The 20886-nt window shown below is 51.3% G+C and overlaps 2 protein-coding genes across 3 annotated transcripts; both read right to left on the bottom strand.

The window, feature by feature from the left end:
* Window positions 1-391: 391 nt before the first annotated feature.
* LOC142930889 (uncharacterized) lies at window positions 392-5818 on the bottom strand. 2 transcript variants are annotated; one of them, XM_076073975.1, is made up of 2 exons: window positions 4260-5818; window positions 392-1958 (listed from the first exon to the last, which is right to left on the bottom strand). In XM_076073975.1, exons 1-2 carry the CDS (start codon window positions 5068-5070, stop codon window positions 1873-1875), a joined length of 897 nt encoding a protein of 298 aa, XP_075930090.1. In that variant the 5' UTR covers window positions 5071-5818; the 3' UTR covers window positions 392-1872. The 2 variants fall into 2 exon arrangements, with proteins under 2 accessions (XP_075930090.1, XP_075930091.1); XM_076073976.1 differs by having other exon boundaries at window positions 392-1955; window positions 4260-5817.
* A 3685-nt stretch (window positions 5819-9503) lies between these two features.
* Window positions 9504-20886, bottom strand: LOC116951966 (uncharacterized). The gene is made up of 6 exons (XM_032970903.2): window positions 20749-20886; window positions 17487-17977; window positions 15813-15941; window positions 15291-15401; window positions 14130-14285; window positions 9504-13474 (listed from the first exon to the last, which is right to left on the bottom strand). Exons 2-6 carry the CDS (start codon window positions 17947-17949, stop codon window positions 12816-12818), a joined length of 1518 nt encoding a protein of 505 aa, XP_032826794.1. The 5' UTR covers window positions 17950-17977; window positions 20749-20886; the 3' UTR covers window positions 9504-12815.

The following is a 20886-nucleotide window of genomic DNA, read 5'->3' as shown; positions in this document are numbered from 1 at the left end:
TTTCTTTGCTCGTACCACTGCTGCTGGATAGGTCCTGCCCTGAGAGGGAGGCCCATCTAGAGAGCCTTTGTTCTACTCTTCCATGCAAGCCAGACTTCCTGGAAGGTGGGAGTTATCCACACGTTTACCCCCATTGCATACGGACCTGGTCGTTGGTTGCACCCGCTGGCTAGACAGGTGATGGTTTAAAAAAAAAACTTGCAACCATTCTTTCAAATATACCGGGGCCGCGAGATGGAACCTGCAGCCTCTGGAGTGCAAAACCAGTGTGGGAACCAGTACGCCCACTTATCAACAGCAGTAATAATATTTTGCATAGGCAAACATTACATTTTTCCTGGTGTCGTTAAAGTCGGGAGTAAGTTGTCTTTAAATGCACGAGTCGTTTAAGTGAAGAAAAAAAGATGCTCTTTATTTGTCAACTCAAGTATAGGGACTGGCTTAAAATATCAGTGGCAAGGGACTGCATTAACACGACGTTACCATTAACATTTTCAGCCAGGGGGCCGCAGTAACATGCGGACCTCAACCATAGGAAGATAGAGCAATTCAAGGAAGAATAGTAAATTAGCCATGACCTATCCACTGCTAGATGGCCTCCCCGCTCCCAGGCCATGCCATCACCATCTCTGGTCCAGGTGATACAAAATGGCAATTCATCAGCTTGGTGAGCATGTCGCTCCATGTACAGCAGCCATCTGCATTGCTCCATCTCTGCAACCAACGTCCTCTCTGGCATGTCTTTGGTGGTCTCGACCATGAGCCATCACCTCTTCGAGCTGTGTTCTGTCGAAGCCCACGAACTTTAAGTCGTTGTCTGTGACCCGAGTGTTCTCTAATCCATGTGTTCCTATTTCTCCTGTGCACGTCTCTCCCCATTTGCCTCCAAGTGTCCCATCTCTGCCTCCCCTCACCGTGTCTCCCCATCCTGTTCATCCCCTCTTCACGTGTTCTCCCTCACGGTCTCCCATTCCCGCACCTCCCAGCGTCTCCGCACTCTCCTCCCCTGTGGTCTTCCAGCCCCATGCCTCCGTCTCCCCTCCGTCTCCCCTCCTGCTCAGCGAGGTCTCCCCCCGTGCTCGTGTTTCCCTCCTCTTGCGCGCGTCTCCCCCGTCTCGCTCCCCATCGTTCGCCTCCGCACGTAACCTCTTGGCGCCGTCCTGCCCGCGCGTCCTCGGCTCGGACTCCGGCCGCGGCTGCGGGTGGATGCGCTTCACGCGCTCCTCCAGCGTGAAGGCAGCCCGCGCGAACGGCAGCCCGCGCACTCGTGGCACGGGTACGGCCGCTCGCCCGCGTGGGTGCGGGCGTGCTCGGCGAGCACACCCGCACCCACGCGAGCATCCCGCCGCGGACCAAGGGCCTCGCGCCCGAGTGCCGGCGCAGGTGCTCGCGCGGCGAGCGAGCGTGCGCCACGCCGCGCCAGGCCGTCGAGCTGCGTGAACGTGCGGGGGCACCGGAAGAGCCTCTCGGCCACGTGGCTACGCTCGCGCCGCGCTGCCGAACGCTTTTGCCGCAACTTCCCGCACCCGAAGCTGCGCTCGCCCGCGGGCGCGCGGGACGACCGGTGCCTCCGCAAGCCGCCCGCGTACCGGTACGTCTTGCCGCGCTCGGCGCGGACCAAGCGTCCCCGGCTTCTCCTTGCCGCCGTCGCGATGCTCGGCCGCCGGTGGCAGCGGCCTCAACTGCTTCTCTCTCATCAGCCGGCGCCGCTTCTCCTCTTCCTCGGCTCCCAACCTGCGCTCCCCGGATGCGCGCCGAGCGAGGTGGAAGACGCGCGGCACCGGAGGAGTTCACTCGCGGACTTGGGTAACCTCGTGAGGTGAATCCTGATCTCCATGATTTTGTTGTGCCCGTTTGGGCTTTGGTAGAGCTTCACGAGGTCGGGACGATCCTTCCCTTTTGCGAACGCGGGGATGAACGTGCCGTGCCGGGCTCGGAGCTTGAGTCGGTCGCGTCTACTGATAATACATGACGAAAAAATGCAGACGTGAAAAATGATTTTCATTTTCCCCTCCCAGCCCGCTCCCCTAATTATTTTAATTGTGCTCGTGGAGTATAATATGCGATGAGGAATTTGGAAATCTTCGTTGAGCCTTGCACCCGGAGTTGTTGCAGAACGCCCAATGTAAGAAAACAGTTCTGCAGGACTTGTGAAAAAAGTGACCTCTTGAGACGAGTGTTCTTCACTCGTGGGGGCACCTTCGCCGATAAGACCTCATCAGTGTGAAGGCCGCCATATTTTGGAAACCATTGGGGGTTTAATTTTGATTTAAAGCTTTCGTGACTGCAGTAATTCAAATTCTTAGCTCTTTCGGTAAAGTCACGTTAAAGGGAAACAATAAAATATATATAAAACAATACAAAAAATTCTCACGACGTTTCGACCATAACACACCTGATGATGACCGTTTGTGTTATGGTGGAAACGTCCTGAGAATTTTTGTATTTTTATATATATTATTATTTTATTGTTTCCCTTTAACGTGGTGACTTTACCGAAAGAGCAGAACGTCAGGGCCGCTCGTGGGCTTGCAATGAAGGCCGCTGCTTGCTTTCCCAGAAGCTGGTATTCAAACGGATATATTTTTATTTTTTCTGAATTATAATTCACAGAGGTGTAATTTCATTAAATCGAGCATAAAGCCAACACGCATCGATGATTTTTCTGTGGATTATTTGGTGATCCGTGCTGACACCCAACCATTTCACTGAACTTGAGAAAACGGGTTTAATTGTGGGTTACTGAGACCTCGAGTCAAACCCAGGACTTTCATCCGTGCCGGTTCACCACGCCGGGCACCTCCTTTGAAACACGACCACTGCCAAGCACCTCCACTGCTTTGGTTGCTTCGAGCGTTGTGGTTTATAAGCAAATTGACTCGTGGACTTAACATTTACACCAGAAGAAGGGGAATGTGTGATTGTTGGGCCACTTTCCAACGCGCCCATAACGCGGCTAAGCTAAAAACTTGTGCGTACACGTAATGTGGCGGCGATAGGCCCTGATAAGGGGTGTGTGTGTGTGTGTGTTAAAAAGACAACAAATGTGCAAAGGTGACATTTTTTTAGGTCAATTAATTGGTCGGCCAGAACACATCTGGACCACCCTGCACAATATTTAGAAACAACACAGCACAAAGCACACGTCATATACATTATTATACAACACACGTCATATACATTATTATACAACACACGTCATATACATTATTATACAGCACACGTCATATACATTATTATACAACACACGTCATATACATTATTATACAGCACACGTCATATACATTATTATACAACACGTCATATACATTATACAGCACACGTCATGTACATTATTATACAGCACACGTCATATACATTATTATACAACACACGTCATATACATTATTATACAGCACACGTCATATACATTATTATACAGCACACGTCATATACATTATTATACAACACACGTCATATACATTATTATACAGCACACGTCATATACATTATTATACAACACACGTCATATACATTATTATACAACACACGTCATATACATTATTATACAGCACACGTCATATACATTATTATACAACACACGTCATATGCATTATTATACAGCACACGTCATATACATTATTATACAGCACACGTCATACATTATTATACAGCACACGTCATATACATTATTATACAACACACGTCATATACATTATTATACAGCACACGTCATATACATTATTATACAGCACACGTCATATACATTATTATACAGCACACGTCATATACATTATTATACAACACACGTCATATACATTATTATACAGCACACGTCATATACATTGTTATACAACACACGTCATATACATTATTATACAACACACGTCATATACATTATACAACACACGTCATATACATTATAGAACACACGTCATATACATTATTATACAACACACGTCATATACATTATTATACAACACACGTCATATACATTATTATACAACACAGCATACAGCACGACCATTCATACACGAGGACGTACTCGGCGGACACAACAGTCGCACACAACATAAACAACAATCACATTTAACAGACACAACAGTCGCACACAACATAAACAACAGTCACATTTAACAGACACAACAGTCGCACACAACATAAACAGTCACATTTTACAGACACAACAGTCGCATTTAACAGACAACAGTCGCACACAACATAAACAACAGTCACATTTAACAGACACAACAGTCGCACGCAACAGTCAGACAACGAACCTTCTTCTTCTTCCTCCTTCACGACGACTTCGGTCTTCACGACGACCGGCGCGCGGTGTTGAACCTGGACGCGTCCCCTCTCGTCCTCCGCACCAACACCACCATCATCATCACCACCATCATCATCACCACCATCATCACCACCACCATCATCATCACTACCATCATCACCACCACCATCATCATCACCACCACCATCATCATCACCACCATCATCATCATCACCACCACCACCATCACCACCACCATCATCATCACCACCATCACCACCATCATCACCACCATCACCACCACCACCATCATCACCATCACCACCACCATCATCATCACCACCACCATCATCACTACCATCATCACCACCACCATCACCACCACCATCATCATCACCATCATCCCACGCGAACACCTCCTTCACGGTGCCCACCTCCTCACCCACCTCATCGCCTTTCACGGTGCGGACCTGCATCATCACCTCGCCTGTGTCCGTCTCCCTCATAACCTCGTCACTCACCGCCCTCACCTCGTCGCCTAACACTCTCACCACCCTCACCTCCTCACCCGCCACCCTCACCTCCTCACCCGCCTCCGTGACCTCCTCAACCACCCACCTGACCAACTCTGCCACCTCATCGCCCTCCACCCTCAACTTCATCACCTCCTTACCAACCCCCATCGCATCAATGCCCACGTCGTCCTCCTCATCCACCACTTCGCCGACACGCTCCACTCCCTCACCCGCCACCTCTTTCTCCTCAGCTCTCACCCCTTCTCCCACCGCTCTCACTTTCGCCTGTCCGCCCACCCACCTCATCGGTCCCACCTCTTCATTCGCCCTTCTTACCTCCTCGCCCTTTCTCACCTAGTCCGCGCCGCTCGGCGGCTCTCTGTGGTCCCGGCTTCACCTCCGTAGCACGAACTTTCCCCTCTCTCGACAATCCCTCACCTCTTCGTTCACCTCCACATTCCCGCCTCGTCCACCTCGTTTACCTCATCATTTCACACCCGTCCCTTCTCCGGACCCCCGCGACGCCTTTCCCGCTGCCCCCGGCCTCGGCGAGCCTCGCCCGGCGCGGGTTCTAGGCAAGAGCCGGGGGCCCCGCTCCTCCCCCCGCCCCCGTAGGCCTTTAGGCCACAAATATAAAAATGTGCCTGCTAAAGTCCCGCAGTTCTAGACGAGACGGGGAACTTGAAGAGCGCGTGAAGAGTCCTCCTCTCCCACACACACACACACCTCCTCGCAGCCTAACGAGGTGAAGGGAAACGCACGTAAAGTATCCGCCAGCTCTCCCACGCGTGGCGGTGGTGAGCGGCGGGTGAAGAAGACGCGGGGCTTGACCGCTGCAGAGTCTCCTCCACAGGCTCCCGGGTTCAACTTCCTCGGCTGGAGAACGGCTCAAGGTCACACTACTCAACTCTCTCTCTCAAGGGGGGGTCTAAGACCCCCGAGTTGCAGCAACTCAGTAGAGTTGCAGCAACTCAGTAGAGTTGCAGCAACTCAGTAGAGTTGCAGCAACTCAGTAGAGTTGCAGCAACTCAGTAGAGTTGCAGCAACTCAGTAGAGTTGCAGCAACTCAGTAGAGTTGCAGCAACTCAGTAGAGTTGCAGCAACTCAGTAGAGTTGCAGCAACTCAGTAGAGTTGCAGCAACTCAGTAGAGTTGCAGCAACTCAGTAGAGTTGCAGCAACTCAGTAGAGTTGCAGCAACTCAGTAGAGTTGCAGCAACTCAGTAGAGTTGCAGCAACTCAGTAGAGTTGCAGCAACTCAGTAGAGTTGCAGCAACTCAGTAGAGTTGCAGCAACTCAGTAGAGTTGCAGCAACTCAGTAGAGTTGCAGCAACTCAGTAGAGTTGCAGCAACTCAGTAGAGTTGCAGCAACTCAGTAGAGTTGCAGCAACTCAGTAGAGTTGCAGCAACTCAGTAGAGTTGCAGCAACTCAGTAGAGTTGCAGCAACTCAGTAGAGTTGCAGCAACTCAGTAGAGTTGCAGCAACTCAGTAGAGTTGCAGCAACTCAGTAGAGTTGCAGCAACTCAGTAGAGTTGTGGTCCAGTCTCCGGTTCAGCCCGCCACCCCTACCTGGGTTAATCTCTGCCCCGCATCTCTCCCCACCTCTTCTCTCTTTAGCTCACCACCAACAAACCAACCAGCACCACCACCACCAACCAACCACCAACCAACCAGCACCACAACCACCACCAACCAACCAGTACCACCACCACCAACAAACCAACCACCACCAACCAGTACAAACCAACCAGCACCACCACCACCAACCAACCAGTACCACCACCAACAAACCAACCACCACCAACCAGTACAAACCAACCAGCACCACCAACAAACCAACCACCAACCAACCACCACCAACCAACCAGCACCACTACCAACAAACCAACCACCAACAAACCAGCACAAACCAACAACCAACCAGCACCACCAACAACCACCACCACCAAAAAACCAACCACCAACCAACCAGCACCACAACCAACCAGCCAGCACCACCAACAACCAGCACCACAACAAACCAACCACAACCAACCAGCACCACCACCAACCACCAACAAACCAACAACCAACCAGCACCACAACCAACCACCACCACCAACAAACCAACCACCAACCAACCAGCACCACAACCAACAACCCACCAGCACCACCACAACAAACAAACCAGCACAGCAACACTGCCCCCACCAGTTGAGTTTTAGCGCCGCCGCCTCCTCCTGATCGTGCCGCCCGAGATTCGAGATTCAAAATGTAAATTCCCCCCCCCTCCACTCGCCAGGGAAGTTCTTTAACAATGTTGAGTCTGAACCAGTGAAGTCGCCTTTACTTACGCGGTTTTACGCAACAAACAAACACACAAACGTTCTGCTGTGAAATTGTTCGACAGCTAAAACATTTTTTTTGTTTACATTTACACGCTTTTATTTAACTCACTGTCTGTCTGTCGTATGCTCAAATCTTGTAACTCAAATTGTAACCCACTTTCCAATGTGGTATCGACTGCAAACTTGGTATACTTATGCCATACTGATGACAATACTATATTCTTTCATTAAAAAATAAAAATACATTTTAAAACATTCTTTTTTATAGGTTAGATGGTTCGGCTTGGGTCGAATTGTCCACGCTCAACTGACGTTGGCTGTCATTGGCCACGGTCCCCTTACGTTGTGGCACGCTTCGGGGCCACTTCCTGGAGTCGTGGAGTATTTCCATTACTAGCACGGTACATTTCATTAAAGCGTGTTTAAAAAAAAAGTGTTTTTTTTATATTACTTATTACTTGCGGCTTTACACCCCTTTTGGTTCTCAGTCGTTACATTTGTTTTTACAATGTTAGTAAATACGTAGGAGGTTTGATGAAACAAAGTATGTTTGCACAGTAACAGTCACTTTTTAAGAACGTTTTCTTGTTCATGTTTTTTGTTTGTTGCGGTTGCACCCGATTCAAGAGCCGAATGGCGTCATCTGGTCGAGCACCAATTTGGTCGAGGCTCAAAAGAAAGCCGTCCCTTGGTGTGGACCAATCAGTTTCAAGGACAATGCATCATACATTATCATAGTATGTTTTTTTGTTTGCATTTTGACTGCAGGTATTGTGGTTAATGCATATATGAATCCTCGTAAAAAGGTTTCAGTTTTGTTGCCAGAAAAAAGGGGAAAAAAACCCTATTATTACATTTTGGTACTGGCAAAGGTCTAATGATTCACTGAGCTTGTAGTAAGTCAACACAACCCAGGGAATTTGTATGAATCTGAACAATGCTCGCTGAAACCCTTTCCACGTTACGCCAGGCATGGACGGGAGTGATGGGGGCGGGGAGGAGTTTTGACCATACTTCGCCACGATGTTCAGTGCATGTTGATTTAAGGGGGTTTGTGGGTAGGGATACCACGACCGGCTCAGAATGTCTCCGATCGTTTGCGGTTGGTGTCGTTACCCGTGGCCAGGAACTGAACTCGGACCGCCAGTCTCATAGCTCAGTGCACGCATTACTCAATGCGTAACTCTGTACATGGTGATAATGCTACATGACCTTAGAGTACATAGCCCGCCCTAAATCAGTGCCACATGGGGCAAAGCATGCCTCGACTCAGAGCCGTCCCTCGGGGCATGGCGAATCGGGGCGACGGCCCCGGGCCCCGCGATTTGGGGGAAAAGGGGGCACACGGTGTGGTTTGCCACGGGGCCCTGCGGTGGCGAGATGTTAACTCCCTCGCCTGGTATGCAGGAGATCCGAGTTCGACTCTCGCTCACGACCAACACCAGTGACGATTATCCGATCCGGTCCTGAGCCTTCCCTAGGTCGGCTCGGACTCAAATGAGTACCTGGTGCGGTGTGTAAAAAAAAATTGCAACTGGGGAGACAAAGGCGGTCGGGCATGGTGCTAGCCACCTACCCCACCCCCTCGTGTAGCGGGCCTGCCTTCATGTGCTACTCGCTAACAGCACTTGCCACAACTCTGTTAAGGCTATACGGGGGATCTTTGTCTTTGTTGCCAATCCCTTCTCTCCGATGCCCGGCGGTAACGTGGGCCAGCAAGTCCAGGCGGTGTTCTTTGATAACCGATGTGATTATAGCAGTGGCAGACTTTCTCGTTTGCTATCACCGTCATTGCATGATTCACGTGTACAAATCATAAAGAATGACAAGGGAAACAGCAGCCGGCACGTTTGCAAAGATGCGTGGCGAGATGAATGATCCGAAAGTGAACCACGTGGGGATAGAGAACAATCACATTAATAATGATCACGTTGCCTTAAAAAGAAAAGTCGTGGGCTTTGAGCAGCCTGAATTGCTGGGGAGGGATAACGGCCGATGGTCGAGCCTTGCGATGGAATGGCAGCCAAAGGAGTGAAACAACGCCTGACAAAAACGACTTGACAAGCAGACGCAGCAGCGTGAAGCGGCCTTCATCCCACAGCGTACAATGGTCGACGATAAATGTAACCGCAATTAAATTACACGAGATGTAATTTTGCACACATAAATGAATCTTGACACCAAGGTCTGGAAACTGGGATAGGCTTTCGAGCAGTCCTGAGCTTGGCTCCGCACCTCCGACTTGTCGGCAAAATCTGCACGGTTTCTTGCAAAACGTTAAGCTCTGGTTTAAAGACAACAAGCCACTGTGAAAAGACAAGACCTGGAGAAATATCAATTAAAACAATGGCCTTATTATAATGTGTATTCTTTCGGTTTTTTCGGTTAAAATATTCACACCGCAAACCTCACGTCGCAAATGTTTGCAATCATTTATTATCAACAAAGCCTTCAAAATACAGATCACCGTAGAACCGTATGTCCATGACTTACATGATTAAATACAAAACCTCTGCCTTTATTGTGAATTAAGCAAATTAATCGTTTAATCATCTACTTTATTAAATACACCGTTTGGTAGTTAGACGTCAATGAAAACGTTGCGTTTGAAAAGCTTCCTCACGCAGCAGCATGCACACAAGACTTAACTACCGATTACATTGTGTCACCACAAACTTGACCGGTGAGCCGAAGCAATGAACCTTTGGCAGTCGTTAACCGTAACAAATCACGTAATATTTAGACCTGCTATTATCTGGAAAATATATATTTTTGTTAACGGGATAGTTAAATCGGGCTGCATTGACACTGCTGTGGCTGTTGCGTTTCGGTAACAAAAACGGTCCGACAAGTCCATTCCAGCGTTGATCACCTTCACCGACAACGCAGGAAGCCCCGGTGTGTGACATCCCCGAAACTGCCTGTAAGGACGCACCTCAAGATCTCAACCTTTGTCTTTCCCATTTCAAGCCACAAGCCCAATGTCCCATTTTAAAACCAAGTTCTGCTCTCCTGAATTTCACAATTAACCATGTCCGTAGTCGTCAAGTGTCACAGCACATGACCATATCACCCAGAACGCGTCCCCCATCTCCACGAGGACCTCTCTGAAGTGAAGAGACGCAGAGCAGCCTGCATGGCGCTTGGAAGGGCAACCCACCGCGCAATGAGCTCCAAGAGGGTGCTTGCTGCATGGCAATGTTGTGAGGGCAGCAGAGGGCAATGCACTGACATCTATAGTTCTTGACCAGTGGTCCACCTCTTCTCCAGCCATGCATCATGCCCAATTCAACTTACTCTTCGTAGGTCAACAATGTTTCTAAACCCGCGAATGTCTTCGAATCCACGTGGCTTCTCTAGTCAGTTTAATTTCAGGCATCTTAATTAGCTCCTCTTCTTTCGTTCTCTGCCCGACGACAAATTCTCAGCTCAACCCCCCCCCCTGCACCCCCCCCCACCCTGTCCAATCTTCGGCTCTATTCTTCCGTTCCACTGTCCAGTCCCCATCCCCGGCCACCGTTCCTTAAAGGCTTCAAAAGCACGTTAATCAGGGTCGCACAAAAACTCGGCACCATCATCATTTGCAGTGGCCAAGAAAATATTCACACACCCCGGCAGAGTGTGTGTTTGTGCCAAGGCCCTTTTTTGGAGGCGAGGGGAGCCAGAAGGCAATGGACTCGCAGCTGGAGGCAGCATACGGCAATGCTAAGAACAGGTGCAGTGTAGCATTTGGTTCATCACTCAAAAGACACCACACTGCTGTGAACCATTCATACTGTAGAATTGGGGTATGCAATGTAGTCAGTTAATCAAATAAAAACGATTATGTTACAAGAATACAGCACGCCACTGAAATACAGGCATAATTCAGAGGTATGCCATGGCATACCCTGTTATTCTTATATAACATTGTCCTGGAGGTGGTGGTGGTGGTGGAGCAGGTGCAGTTAGGGACTTTTTTTACAGCACAGTACTAAACTGGGCCTGCCGGACACACGACTATTCTGCGCGGCGTGGAGCGGCAGCTAACGGCAGGTCACAGCACGGCTTTGACCGCTTAAGTCTCGAGCTTTCGGGGGTGCGATTTTCATTAATATTTTTTCCTCTCTCAAATTTTAGCGGTCCCCGCAAGCCCCTCCCCGTTCACACGGGGGGCCGCGATATAAATCCACGTAGGGTTGTGTTGAGGATACTCCGATTTGTGGAGTTTCCCAACGTGCTTAAGTTACGATAGATTAAGCTTTCATTACAACAGTGCAACTGTACACACCAAATACAGTCAACGTGATGGTCATAACAAAATATACCGTGAAACAGTAAAAAGCATTTCATTTGCTTCGGGACGTGTGTTGTGACCCCCAGCAAGACGTTTAAGTGTAGCGAATACATTTGTGGATCAGTCTGAAAGTTCAAAAACGGACTTTGACATAGGCATTATGATTTCGCGATCTGGCAAGACCCTGGGCGCCATGGTTCTCAGACCCCCAACCCCACCCCACGATTCGTAAAAAAAAAAAATTAACTGAATTAAATCCCTCGTACAACTAAAAGGTATACAATTACAAATATTTTCACATAGGGTACACATTCTTCTATTATAACGATACAGAAAATAAAAAGATAACATATTTGTTTTTACAATTCCAGCAAACGATAACAAAGTACAGTAGTAGGTAAGTGGATTGAATAGTCGCCAAAAGAACGGAATCCATCGGCCAATCAGTCATCAGATAAATGATTCCCAGTTCAAAAGCCCATAACCCCCATGGATTCAGTATCACTTTACCGAGTAGTTAAACCATCCCATTACCTACTTATATACCGATGAGACATACACCCACCCAAACTGGAGTACCTGGAGAAAACCCCCCTCTCAAACAGACAAGACTCATCAGCAACCTGCTTCCCGCACTGCCAGCTACTGGCCACCTCAACCTCCCCCGGTTGGGAATCTCACAACCACCACCAACCCCGGGGGGAGGGCCTACAGACGTGGAGCTTCATCGGCACGGAACGAACCCACGTCACTATAAAAACGAATTGTCCCCTGGGCCAATTCCGTGGCATATTCGATCTGCCGGAGAGTCTCGCCGTTTGTATAATCTCATTCTGTCTCATGTTTTTAAATATCCTAGCAGTTGACACGGGGCTTATCCAAGCAGTAACGCGCAAGGCTTTGTACTTACATTGAGCCAAATTTCCACAGGTAGTCGCCAACACACTCCCAACTCTGATTAGCATGGTGGGCTACGTAGGGTGCGAGGATGGTAGAATATATATATACCATCCTGTGCCGGGCACAGGATGGTAGGAAATTAATCATTTAATAATTATATTGACGGGTGGGTGGGGGGTAGTCGGGCTTTCCCCATCCCCACCCCTCCACCCTCTGGTGCAGCCCTAAAATCAATCTGCTGCTGGATAAGGGCCCTCCCCAAGGCGTCGCATAAAACGAGCGTGCCAACAGTAAAACAACGCACGTGCTTGCTCGCGGTTAACAATAATGTTTCAAATCCAGGAATCATTACACGCCTGACCACAAAAGACACAGGGTTAAAACATCTCCCGTCTCCCAGCAGCACCAGCTCAAGCGGAACAACTCACATTCCCCCCCCTCTTACTTGCCCGCCCGCCCGCCCGCCCGCTCGCCCACAACAAACACGCGCCGAGGACGGCTCCATTTGCTCGCGCTGCAAACTCCGAGAAGCGCCCCCCCCCCGCCGGCTCAAAGCGTGTCATCGTTGGCCGGCGCCGGCACGCCGGCGAGGTCCAAGGCGGCGATGTGCACCTTGCGGTGCCGCGAGAGGTGCGACGAGGTGATGAAGGCGCGGCCGCACTCGCCGCACTTGTACGGCCGCTCGCCCGTGTGCGTGCGCCGGTGCTGCGCCAGATGTGCCGACTGCGTGAACGCCTTGCCGCAGAAGCCGCACTTGTACGGCCGCTCACCCGTGTGGATGCGCCGGTGCATGTTGAGCTGCGCGCTCTGCGTAAACGTCTTGCCGCAGTCCTGGCAGTGGTACGGCTTGTCGGCCGACGGCTTCCACCACACGCCCACCACCTCGTCGCCGTCGCCGCCCGCCGCCTGGCTCGGGCTGTGCTGCTGCTGCTGATGCTGCTGTTGCTGCTGCTGTTGCTGCGACGAGCCACCGCCCTTCACTGCCATGATGAGTTCCTCCAGCATTTTGCTCTTGTCCGTTTTCCCGCCGCGGTGGGCGGGTCGCGACTGCTGGCGGCGGCGGCGCGACGAGGCCGAGTTGTCGGCGAAGGAGGTGGCGCGGCGGGGGCCATGGCCGTCTGCGTTCGGCTGTGGCATGGCGAGCCCGGGCTGGGCACCCCCGCCCCAGTGGTAACCGTCGTCCGACACGCCTTGCTCGTCGTCTTCGCCTGTGCAGAGAGAGGGGAAATCCACAGAGTTGTCTCGGGAACGCTCAACGTAACTTGTTGGCCAGACGCAGCCTGCGACTTAATTTCACGTGGTCCGCAGACACAAAGAGGCCTACCCCACTTAGAAAACACCTGAAATGATGTTCATACGTCAATGCAAGCATCTCGGTAAGGATAAGGAACCCTGTCCCTGGCTTGAATTAATCATTTCATTTGTCGTTAACTTGTAACCGACACCAGACTCTACACCCACTTTCTCTTTTAGAGTCGCAGAGGCAAAATTGCTTGGTTCACCGATGTGGCACAGCGAAGATTCTGCAATGGACGAGACCGTACAAATGAGCCGTGACAATTCAAATGACAATTAACGTGCATGTTGTAGTATTTGGCTACTTATAAATTTCGACGTGATAAGCCACTTCATTGGACTATCATTTGTGGCCAGGTCGCTTCTGAAAACGAGCTATACAGCTCAGTGGGCCTTAACCTGGTAAAATAAAAAGTTGTGGTAAAAAAAACGAGATAAATAAAGGAGGGATTTTTCTTCATTCTAGTAATCCAAAGGCGGTTGGAGGAGAAGCGAAACCGATAACATTCCCATTCCTCACCCCATGCTGGCATCTCAAACCCTCCACCCCAAACCCAGCTTTGTCACCTGGGAAGGCTTCGCTCTTGACCCTCCTCGGCAGGAAGCGGTAGCCACTGCTGCTGCAGCCGGCCATGTCGGCGGCATCAGGGTCGTCGTCGGTGGCGGTCGCGACGGCAGCGGCGTCGTCCACCATGGGACTGCCGGCCTCTGCCTCCGCCTCTTCTGCGGAGACGAGGTGCGAGGGGGTGCGACGACGAGTTGAGGATAAAAGAGGTGCAAGGTTAAACAGAAGAAAAACTCGCTCGGCTAAATAGCATCGATGCAATCTAGATTTGAAGTTTTCGTGACTGCAGGGATCCATGCTCTTTGGTTCTTTCGGTAAAGTCACCCAAGTAGGTAGAAAATAAAATAAATAAAATTAAATCACGACGTTTCGGGCGCAACACAATTGCTGTGGTTGTCCCACCTGACGACGGACGCTTGTGTTGAGCCCGAAACGTCGTGATTTTATTTATTTTATACCTACGTGACTTTGCCGAAAGAACCAAAGAGTAAGCATCGATGTACCTATAAGGCTTGAATATTTCTGGCAATAAAATGGAAGGTGCTAAGAAGTTTAAAGACCTTTTTTGCAAGACATCAAGTCTGCATGAACACCTGTTTTATTGTCAAAATGAGTAAATCCTATTCGATTTTTTTTCTCATCATTTTGATACTGCCAAAAAAGTCCCATCGACATGATCGATGTGACGTGATCACCAAACCCGGGGGGGGGGGGGGGGGGGGTATCAGACTTATTGACCCTATGAGCCACACGGCAAAATCCTCACTTGGCCGAGAGCCACGTGACACATTATACCCTACAGCATCACTGAGATGAGATGCTAATTAAAATTACGTCAACTTCTGACGTACACAGTATTCGCAACAGAGGCGCGAGGAACCACACGCAAGCAGCAAGGCAGCACCGCTATGAGTCGGCACCAACAACAGGCCCAAGCTCTGCAGTCCTCTACATGTTAAGATGTTACCCAACGATTAATGGGAGTTTAAAAACGGGAGGAAACCCACGCGTGCGTGCGGGCGGGGGGGAACTATCCCAGATTTTCGCCGTAACCGTCTTCCCCTGGCAAGCCAGGGTGTGACGATAACAACAGGGTGACGAGGTGAGGTGGGGTGGTAACAACGTGAAGAGGTAACAGAGTTAAACGACGTGAGCGATGTTACCTTTCCACGCGGCCTCAGTCTTGATGCGTCGCCACGACATCCCCGTCGCTTGCTGTCCGCCGGGGTCACGGGCGGCGCGAGCGGCAACGGCGCGAGACTCCACCCCCAGTGCTGAGAGTGGGGAGGAAGGGGGGAGGGTGAGGCGGGGGGGGTGCACGCTTAAGGACTGTGGCACCAAGCCACGAGCCATCATTGACAAGGCACCATCGCAATGTGGTTCGCCTGCTTGCCGTGTGCTCGTTTTGACGATGCAACGGTTCGGTGGTAGAATGGTGCAGCGAATCGGCGGCGCGTAGGCTCGCTTGGTGCACTTCGGTGGTGCAGTTCAGCGCTACAATTTTGGTGGCGGAGATGTTCAGTGGCGTGATCCAGTAGTGCAGTAGTGCCCTGGTAAAGAAATTGCCGAAACGGTTACACCATCATGAGTACGGCGGTACGGTTTGTCAGCGCCGTTGGCGGTACGACGCGGCTCAAACGGCAAAAGTTTAGCGGCGCGGCAGTGCGGACCAAGGAGACCCTCACCAGCGGTGGCAGCATCTGTGGTCGGGCTCCCGTCCGTCCACGCATTCTCCTCGTCCCACTCTGCCCCCGCCATCGCCGTCCCCTCATCTTCATCGTCAGGCAGGTACACCTCGTCACCGTCCACCGGACCTACGGCGAAGACGCAGCAGTCACGTTTTAATTTTGGTTTTCCCATCCCTCCATCATTGTGCTACTGGTGACATACAAAGTACAGTAAAATAAGCCTGAATTCAGGGTAAGCCTGAATTCAGGATAGGCCACAGAGTGGAGAAGGTGAAAGGGAGGTGGAAGACGTGAATGACACTCGGGGTGGAACAACAAAGAGTACTAAGAATGGCGCCATCAGTGAGAGAAGGAAGACGTCGCATTGAGGACGAAGTTAGGGGAGGTGATGGATGTGTAAGAGGAAGTGGCGAAAGTAGGACAGGGGTGGTACCGCTTATAACGATGGTGGAAGTGGTGGACAAAGTGGAGCTGGAGAAAAATAGGTGGTAAGAGCGGCGACAGAAGAGGGTCAGTGAAGCAAATCATTGGGTAATGTTATTAACATATTACATGTCAGTCAAGGCAGAAACAAGTAATCAGAATCAGAAAGGGTTTTATTCGCCATGAAAGTTCACACCGACACGGAATTTACTTTGGCAGGATGGTGCATACATTCAACATATAGGAATCTAAAATCTTAAATAAGTTTTAAACAAGTCTTACTATAATAAGGGTTAAAAGTCTAACTAACACCAAGGGGCTGAAGTATATAAAATTGAATAAATATCGAATATAAAATAGCTTTAAGATATAATTTAAAAATAAAAAAATACAAATAGGTTAACAATCATGTTCAACTTCAAAAACGTAATTTTTCATTTTGTGAAACGATAAAACCATTTGTTTTCTCCTTAACTGGTGTAACAACGAGGTATGCATGTAGAACTTATTTTGCACCGTACGTAGCCAGCCACCATTCTCCCTCTCGCAGTCTAATGAATTGTCACAATCTGTGCTCAAAGTTCAATTCAGACATCACACTCTTTTTTCCAAAACATTCTGATAGGTGTAGCACCTCAGGTGGTTGCAAGGGTGATCACATAAACCCAACTATGTGCAACACAGGTGAGGCCAGGTAAACATGTTTGTGGAATGCCCAGCGAAAGGAGAGTTGAGACAAGGCGGAGGAAAGAGAAAGATGCAATGAGAAAGTGAGGTCACAGCAATTTAATTTAAATGTTATTAAATTGTATTATTTTCTATCTACGTGACTTTACCGAAAGTACCAAGAATATGAATTCCTGCAGTCACGAAAGTTGTAAGTAAAAAAAAAGGTCACACAAAGGACAAAGACCCCCCGTAAAGTCTTAACACAGACTGTTGGGGCAAGTGCTGTTAGCGAGCAGCACCTATGCAGGCCTACACGGCACACGAGGGGGTGGGTGGCCAGTACCACGCCCAGCCGCCTTTTTCTCCCCAGTGGCGATGTTTGCACACCGCACCGGGTACTCATTTGAGGCTGAGTCGACCTAGGGGAGGACCAGGACCGGTTCAGATAATCGTCACTGGCGTTGGCCGTGAGCGGGAATCGAATTCAAGCCGTTTGCTTTTTCTAGCTTAGCGCAGCCCGCTTACCGCTACACTGCCGCTCTCTCACACACACACACACAGACAGACAGACAGACGCACCATCATCATCGTCGTCATCGTCGTCGTCGTTCAGGAGACCTCCATGGTTCGCCGGATCCAGGAAGGTGAATCTCTTGGCCGATTCAAGCAGCTCCTGGCTCAGGCTGTTGAGCGTCGCCACGATGGCCTCGAGCACCACGGCGATCGCCGACTGCGGCGAGAACTGCCCCTGGCCGCCGATACGACCGCGGCGCGGCCGTTTGCCGGCGCCACGCGCCGTCATCACCACGCCGGACACAATGCGTCGCAGCACGGCGTAGTGCGCGAACGGCAGCTTCTCGCGAGCAAAGCGGAACAGCTCGGCCGTCACCTGTGCATCCTCTGCGCACGCCAGAAGCTCCTCGTAGTCGGTGATGCCCAGGTCGCGCTCCATTGCCTCGGCGAACTTGAGCTTCATGCCCTGCGAGGCGAGCCATGCCGGGAAGTCCTCGTGCGGATTCGACATTGCCACTTTGGAAGCCATGAGGCGCGTTGGGTTTCAGTCAAGTCACCTGCGGGAGGGTGATGGAGAGGAGGGGGGGGTGGAAACGTGACGTGCTGCGAACCGTTGCGAGGCGTGCTCGTCGGCGATCAAGACCACACCGGTGGCGGAACACAACGCTGCCAACTGTGAAGTGTGGATCAGAAATGTGGACATCGGACAGAGGTGGTGGAACGCAACCCTAGCGGCGACGAGACAAATTCAACCAGCTGCCAAAGGGAGGAGGGGGGGGTTGCGATATTTGCCGATGCCCGTGCTAATTGCGGCACATGCTCATCAGTAATCACGCACCGTAAGACTGCACGCAGCCAACTCTGTTCAGACAACCCCAATGATTGACACTGCGTTGGAAGCACTTCAATAGTGACTTGACAAAAGGACTGTACGTTATTATTATTATCATCATCAACTGTTAGCTAGGAAAAAAATAGAAAAGCTCAAATTTGCAGCGATTTCCACCTGCCAAAGGGGAAGAGCTGTCGCATGCTGTGAATGTTGAGGATGGAGCTAACAGCGGCACATGCTAATCAGTAATCATGTACCGTAACTGCGAGTACTGCCAGCCACGCAGTACGGACCAGAGACATCGACGCAAACGAAATTGGGGAGAAGCTGCAATATGCACAAGCATGCTCGGCATTTACATTGCGAGACAAAACGGGGAATGCACGGATCACCGAGGGAACGTCACAGTGGCTGTTGAGAAGCGTTTGCGTTCATTATAAGTGGGCTTGGGCTGGACGTGTTGCAAGAATGGATAATGGCTGATGGACGAGCCCAGTGATGGAATGGCAGCCAGAGAAGAGAAGGCACCCAAAGAGCATGTCCTGCAAATATGACGATGCAGCGAGATCAAAAATCAGGAGCTAGATGGATGTTTCGTCGTGTGGCCATGATGCACGCTAACGGGTTGTAAAGGCCTCAATTCAGCTGTGGATAAATAATGGCCGATTTTACATTACGGGGTGAACCTGGTGGGAGTGGTGGCACAGTGGTTCGTTCACTGCGTCCGCCGGCCCGGTTCTCGCCAAACACTGAAATCAGCTCCCCACTTCACCAACCTGCACTGGACCAGTACGGGAAGCCCTTCATCCAGCAGTGGAGCGACAAACGGCCGCAAATAATAAAACAAAGCGAAGGCAGTTGCAGTGTTATTCTTTGCTCTTAACGTCTTCAAATGACCGACTGCCTGGTGTATGACCGAGAGTGGCTCAAGTAGGAGCTCTCGAGAAACGATCAATGCGTGAGACTGGACCTGGTCAGTTGCGGCGTGAGAGTCGGGATTCAGCAAAAGCTGCGTGGAGGAAGGGAAGGGGATGGAAGCGAGGGGTGGGTGGGTGCCTTCTTGTTCACGTATTTTCACATCCTGGAGCGGGAATTTTTTTTGTTTGCGACGTTACAATACATCATGTGGATGTGTACGGCGTTTAGATGCGACTGCATCTCAAGACGCTGTTACAGAAACGGTGGAGCGTGTTTGTTTTGTCGACCGGAAGCGTCCTCAGTAATGGGGGGGGGGTCTCGTAGCTTAGATGGATTTGAACAGGGGCAGTCGACAGTACGGATTGCTGGGAGGAAATAAGTCCAATACATTTTGGGGGCAACACGACCCTCCCACTGTGTGAAGGTTGACTGGAAACTTCGACGGGCTTGGTTGTTTGAGCGGAAGGGGGTGCGTGGAGGGGAGAGTTAGAATGAGTTGAGATGTGGGGTGGGGGGTGGGGTTAGTAGATAAGTGCGGGGAGGGAAGCTGAATGAGATGAGAGGATAGAGAGCGGGTACGAGTGTGTGGAGAGGAGACGAGAGCGGTGAGTGATTGGAGCGGAGTAGTTGTTCTAAGGGAGGGGAGAGGAAAGGAGAGCGCGTGGAGGGGGCGTAGAGTGTTGAGTGAGATCAAATGGGAGTGGTGGGAGAGTGCGGGAGCTGTGGAGGAGAGAGGCATGCCACGGGGGGGGGGTGACTTTAATGGAGGGATCTTGAAGACGGTGAAAGGCATCGGCGTGTTCGCTGTTGACAAGTCTGGTGTGGACGTCAGACCCGTCTGGACATAGTGAGCCCAGCGGCAGTAACGACGGCGGCAAAACGCAAACCCCCGGGGGGGAGGGGGGCTTACTGCCAACAAAACGAGCCACGCTGTGCATTCTATTAATCGGCGTGGTTAATCCACTACTAGGCGAAGGCATCCCCAAAGACGGACGCCTCTCCATCTATACAGAGTGCGCGATTCAATAGTCAGAAAGTTGATTTACGACTGGAGGAATCTGAAGAGCTACGAAGCTCTTTATGGGTTCCCCCCCCCACCCCACCCTCGCACCGTGGCCCACGGCTCACGATCAGCGGCCGGCGACCAAATCGACACCGGCCCCGTGGCCTCCATCGCCACTTGACCCCCACACCCCGCGCGCGCGCCCCATCACCGCGGCAAAGCAAATGGGTGGGAGCTCGACGCACGGGGCCAAACGCCCCGCGAAGACCGACGCGCAAACTGTAATACCGCAAAGGCGAGTGACCGGTGGTGGTGGTGGTGGTGGCGAGCGGCGGCGGCAAGGCGTCGTTTTAAAAACGTTAACAGCTCTAAAGCGCCGAGGGCCTCGGCCCCCCGCGCCGCATCCTGACTCGAGCCTAGGCGAGCAGGCCGCATCGCCGCCCTCTGCGGCCCGCCGCGCGAGGCCTCCGCCGCAGCCGTCGCCGCCGCCGCAGCCGCCGCCGCCGCGTCCCCCAGCCGCCGCCGCAGCCGCTGCCGCGCTTACGGAGGTGAAGTTGTGGAGTGGAAGACCTCACCGGGGAAGGGTGTGGGGGGGAGTCCCTGTGCCGGAGTCGGTGTTCAACTCGGGTCGAGGAGACGCGGGCAAAGGAGGCGCGCGCGCGCGCCTTTGTCCTGAGGGGCGGGGCTGGGATTTGTCACTTACGGGAGCCGGG

Source organism: Petromyzon marinus, chromosome 44 (assembly GCF_048934315.1).
Source record: "Petromyzon marinus isolate PM22_M1 ecotype Great Lakes invasive population chromosome 44, UKy_Petmar_22M1.pri1.0, whole genome shotgun sequence".
Classification (NCBI taxonomy): Eukaryota; Metazoa; Chordata; class Hyperoartia; order Petromyzontiformes; family Petromyzontidae; genus Petromyzon; species Petromyzon marinus.
Note: the sequence above shows the minus strand (reverse complement) of the source record. Positions and strands in the feature narration are given on the sequence as shown.

Excerpts from the sequence above, each read along its gene's own strand:
- LOC116951966 (XM_032970903.2), bottom strand. The coding sequence starts at position 17,949 with ATGGCTTCCAAAGTGGCAATGTCGAATCCGCACGAGGACTTCCCGGCA. Across the intron at positions 15,942-17,486 it reads CGATGACGACGATGATGATG|GTCCGGTGGACGGTGACGAG; the intron begins GTGCGTCTGTCT and ends TCTTCGCCGTAG. Across the intron at positions 14,286-15,290 it reads GACTGAGGCCGCGTGGAAAG|AAGAGGCGGAGGCAGAGGCC; the intron begins GTAACATCGCTC and ends TCGTCTCCGCAG.
- LOC142930889 (XM_076073975.1), bottom strand. The coding sequence starts at position 5,070 with ATGAGGTGGGTGGGCGGACAGGCGAAAGTGAGAGCGGTGGGAGAAGGG. Across the intron at positions 1,959-4,259 it reads GAAGGAGGAAGAAGAAGAAG|TAGACGCGACCGACTCAAGC; the intron begins GTTCGTTGTCTG and ends ATGTATTATCAG.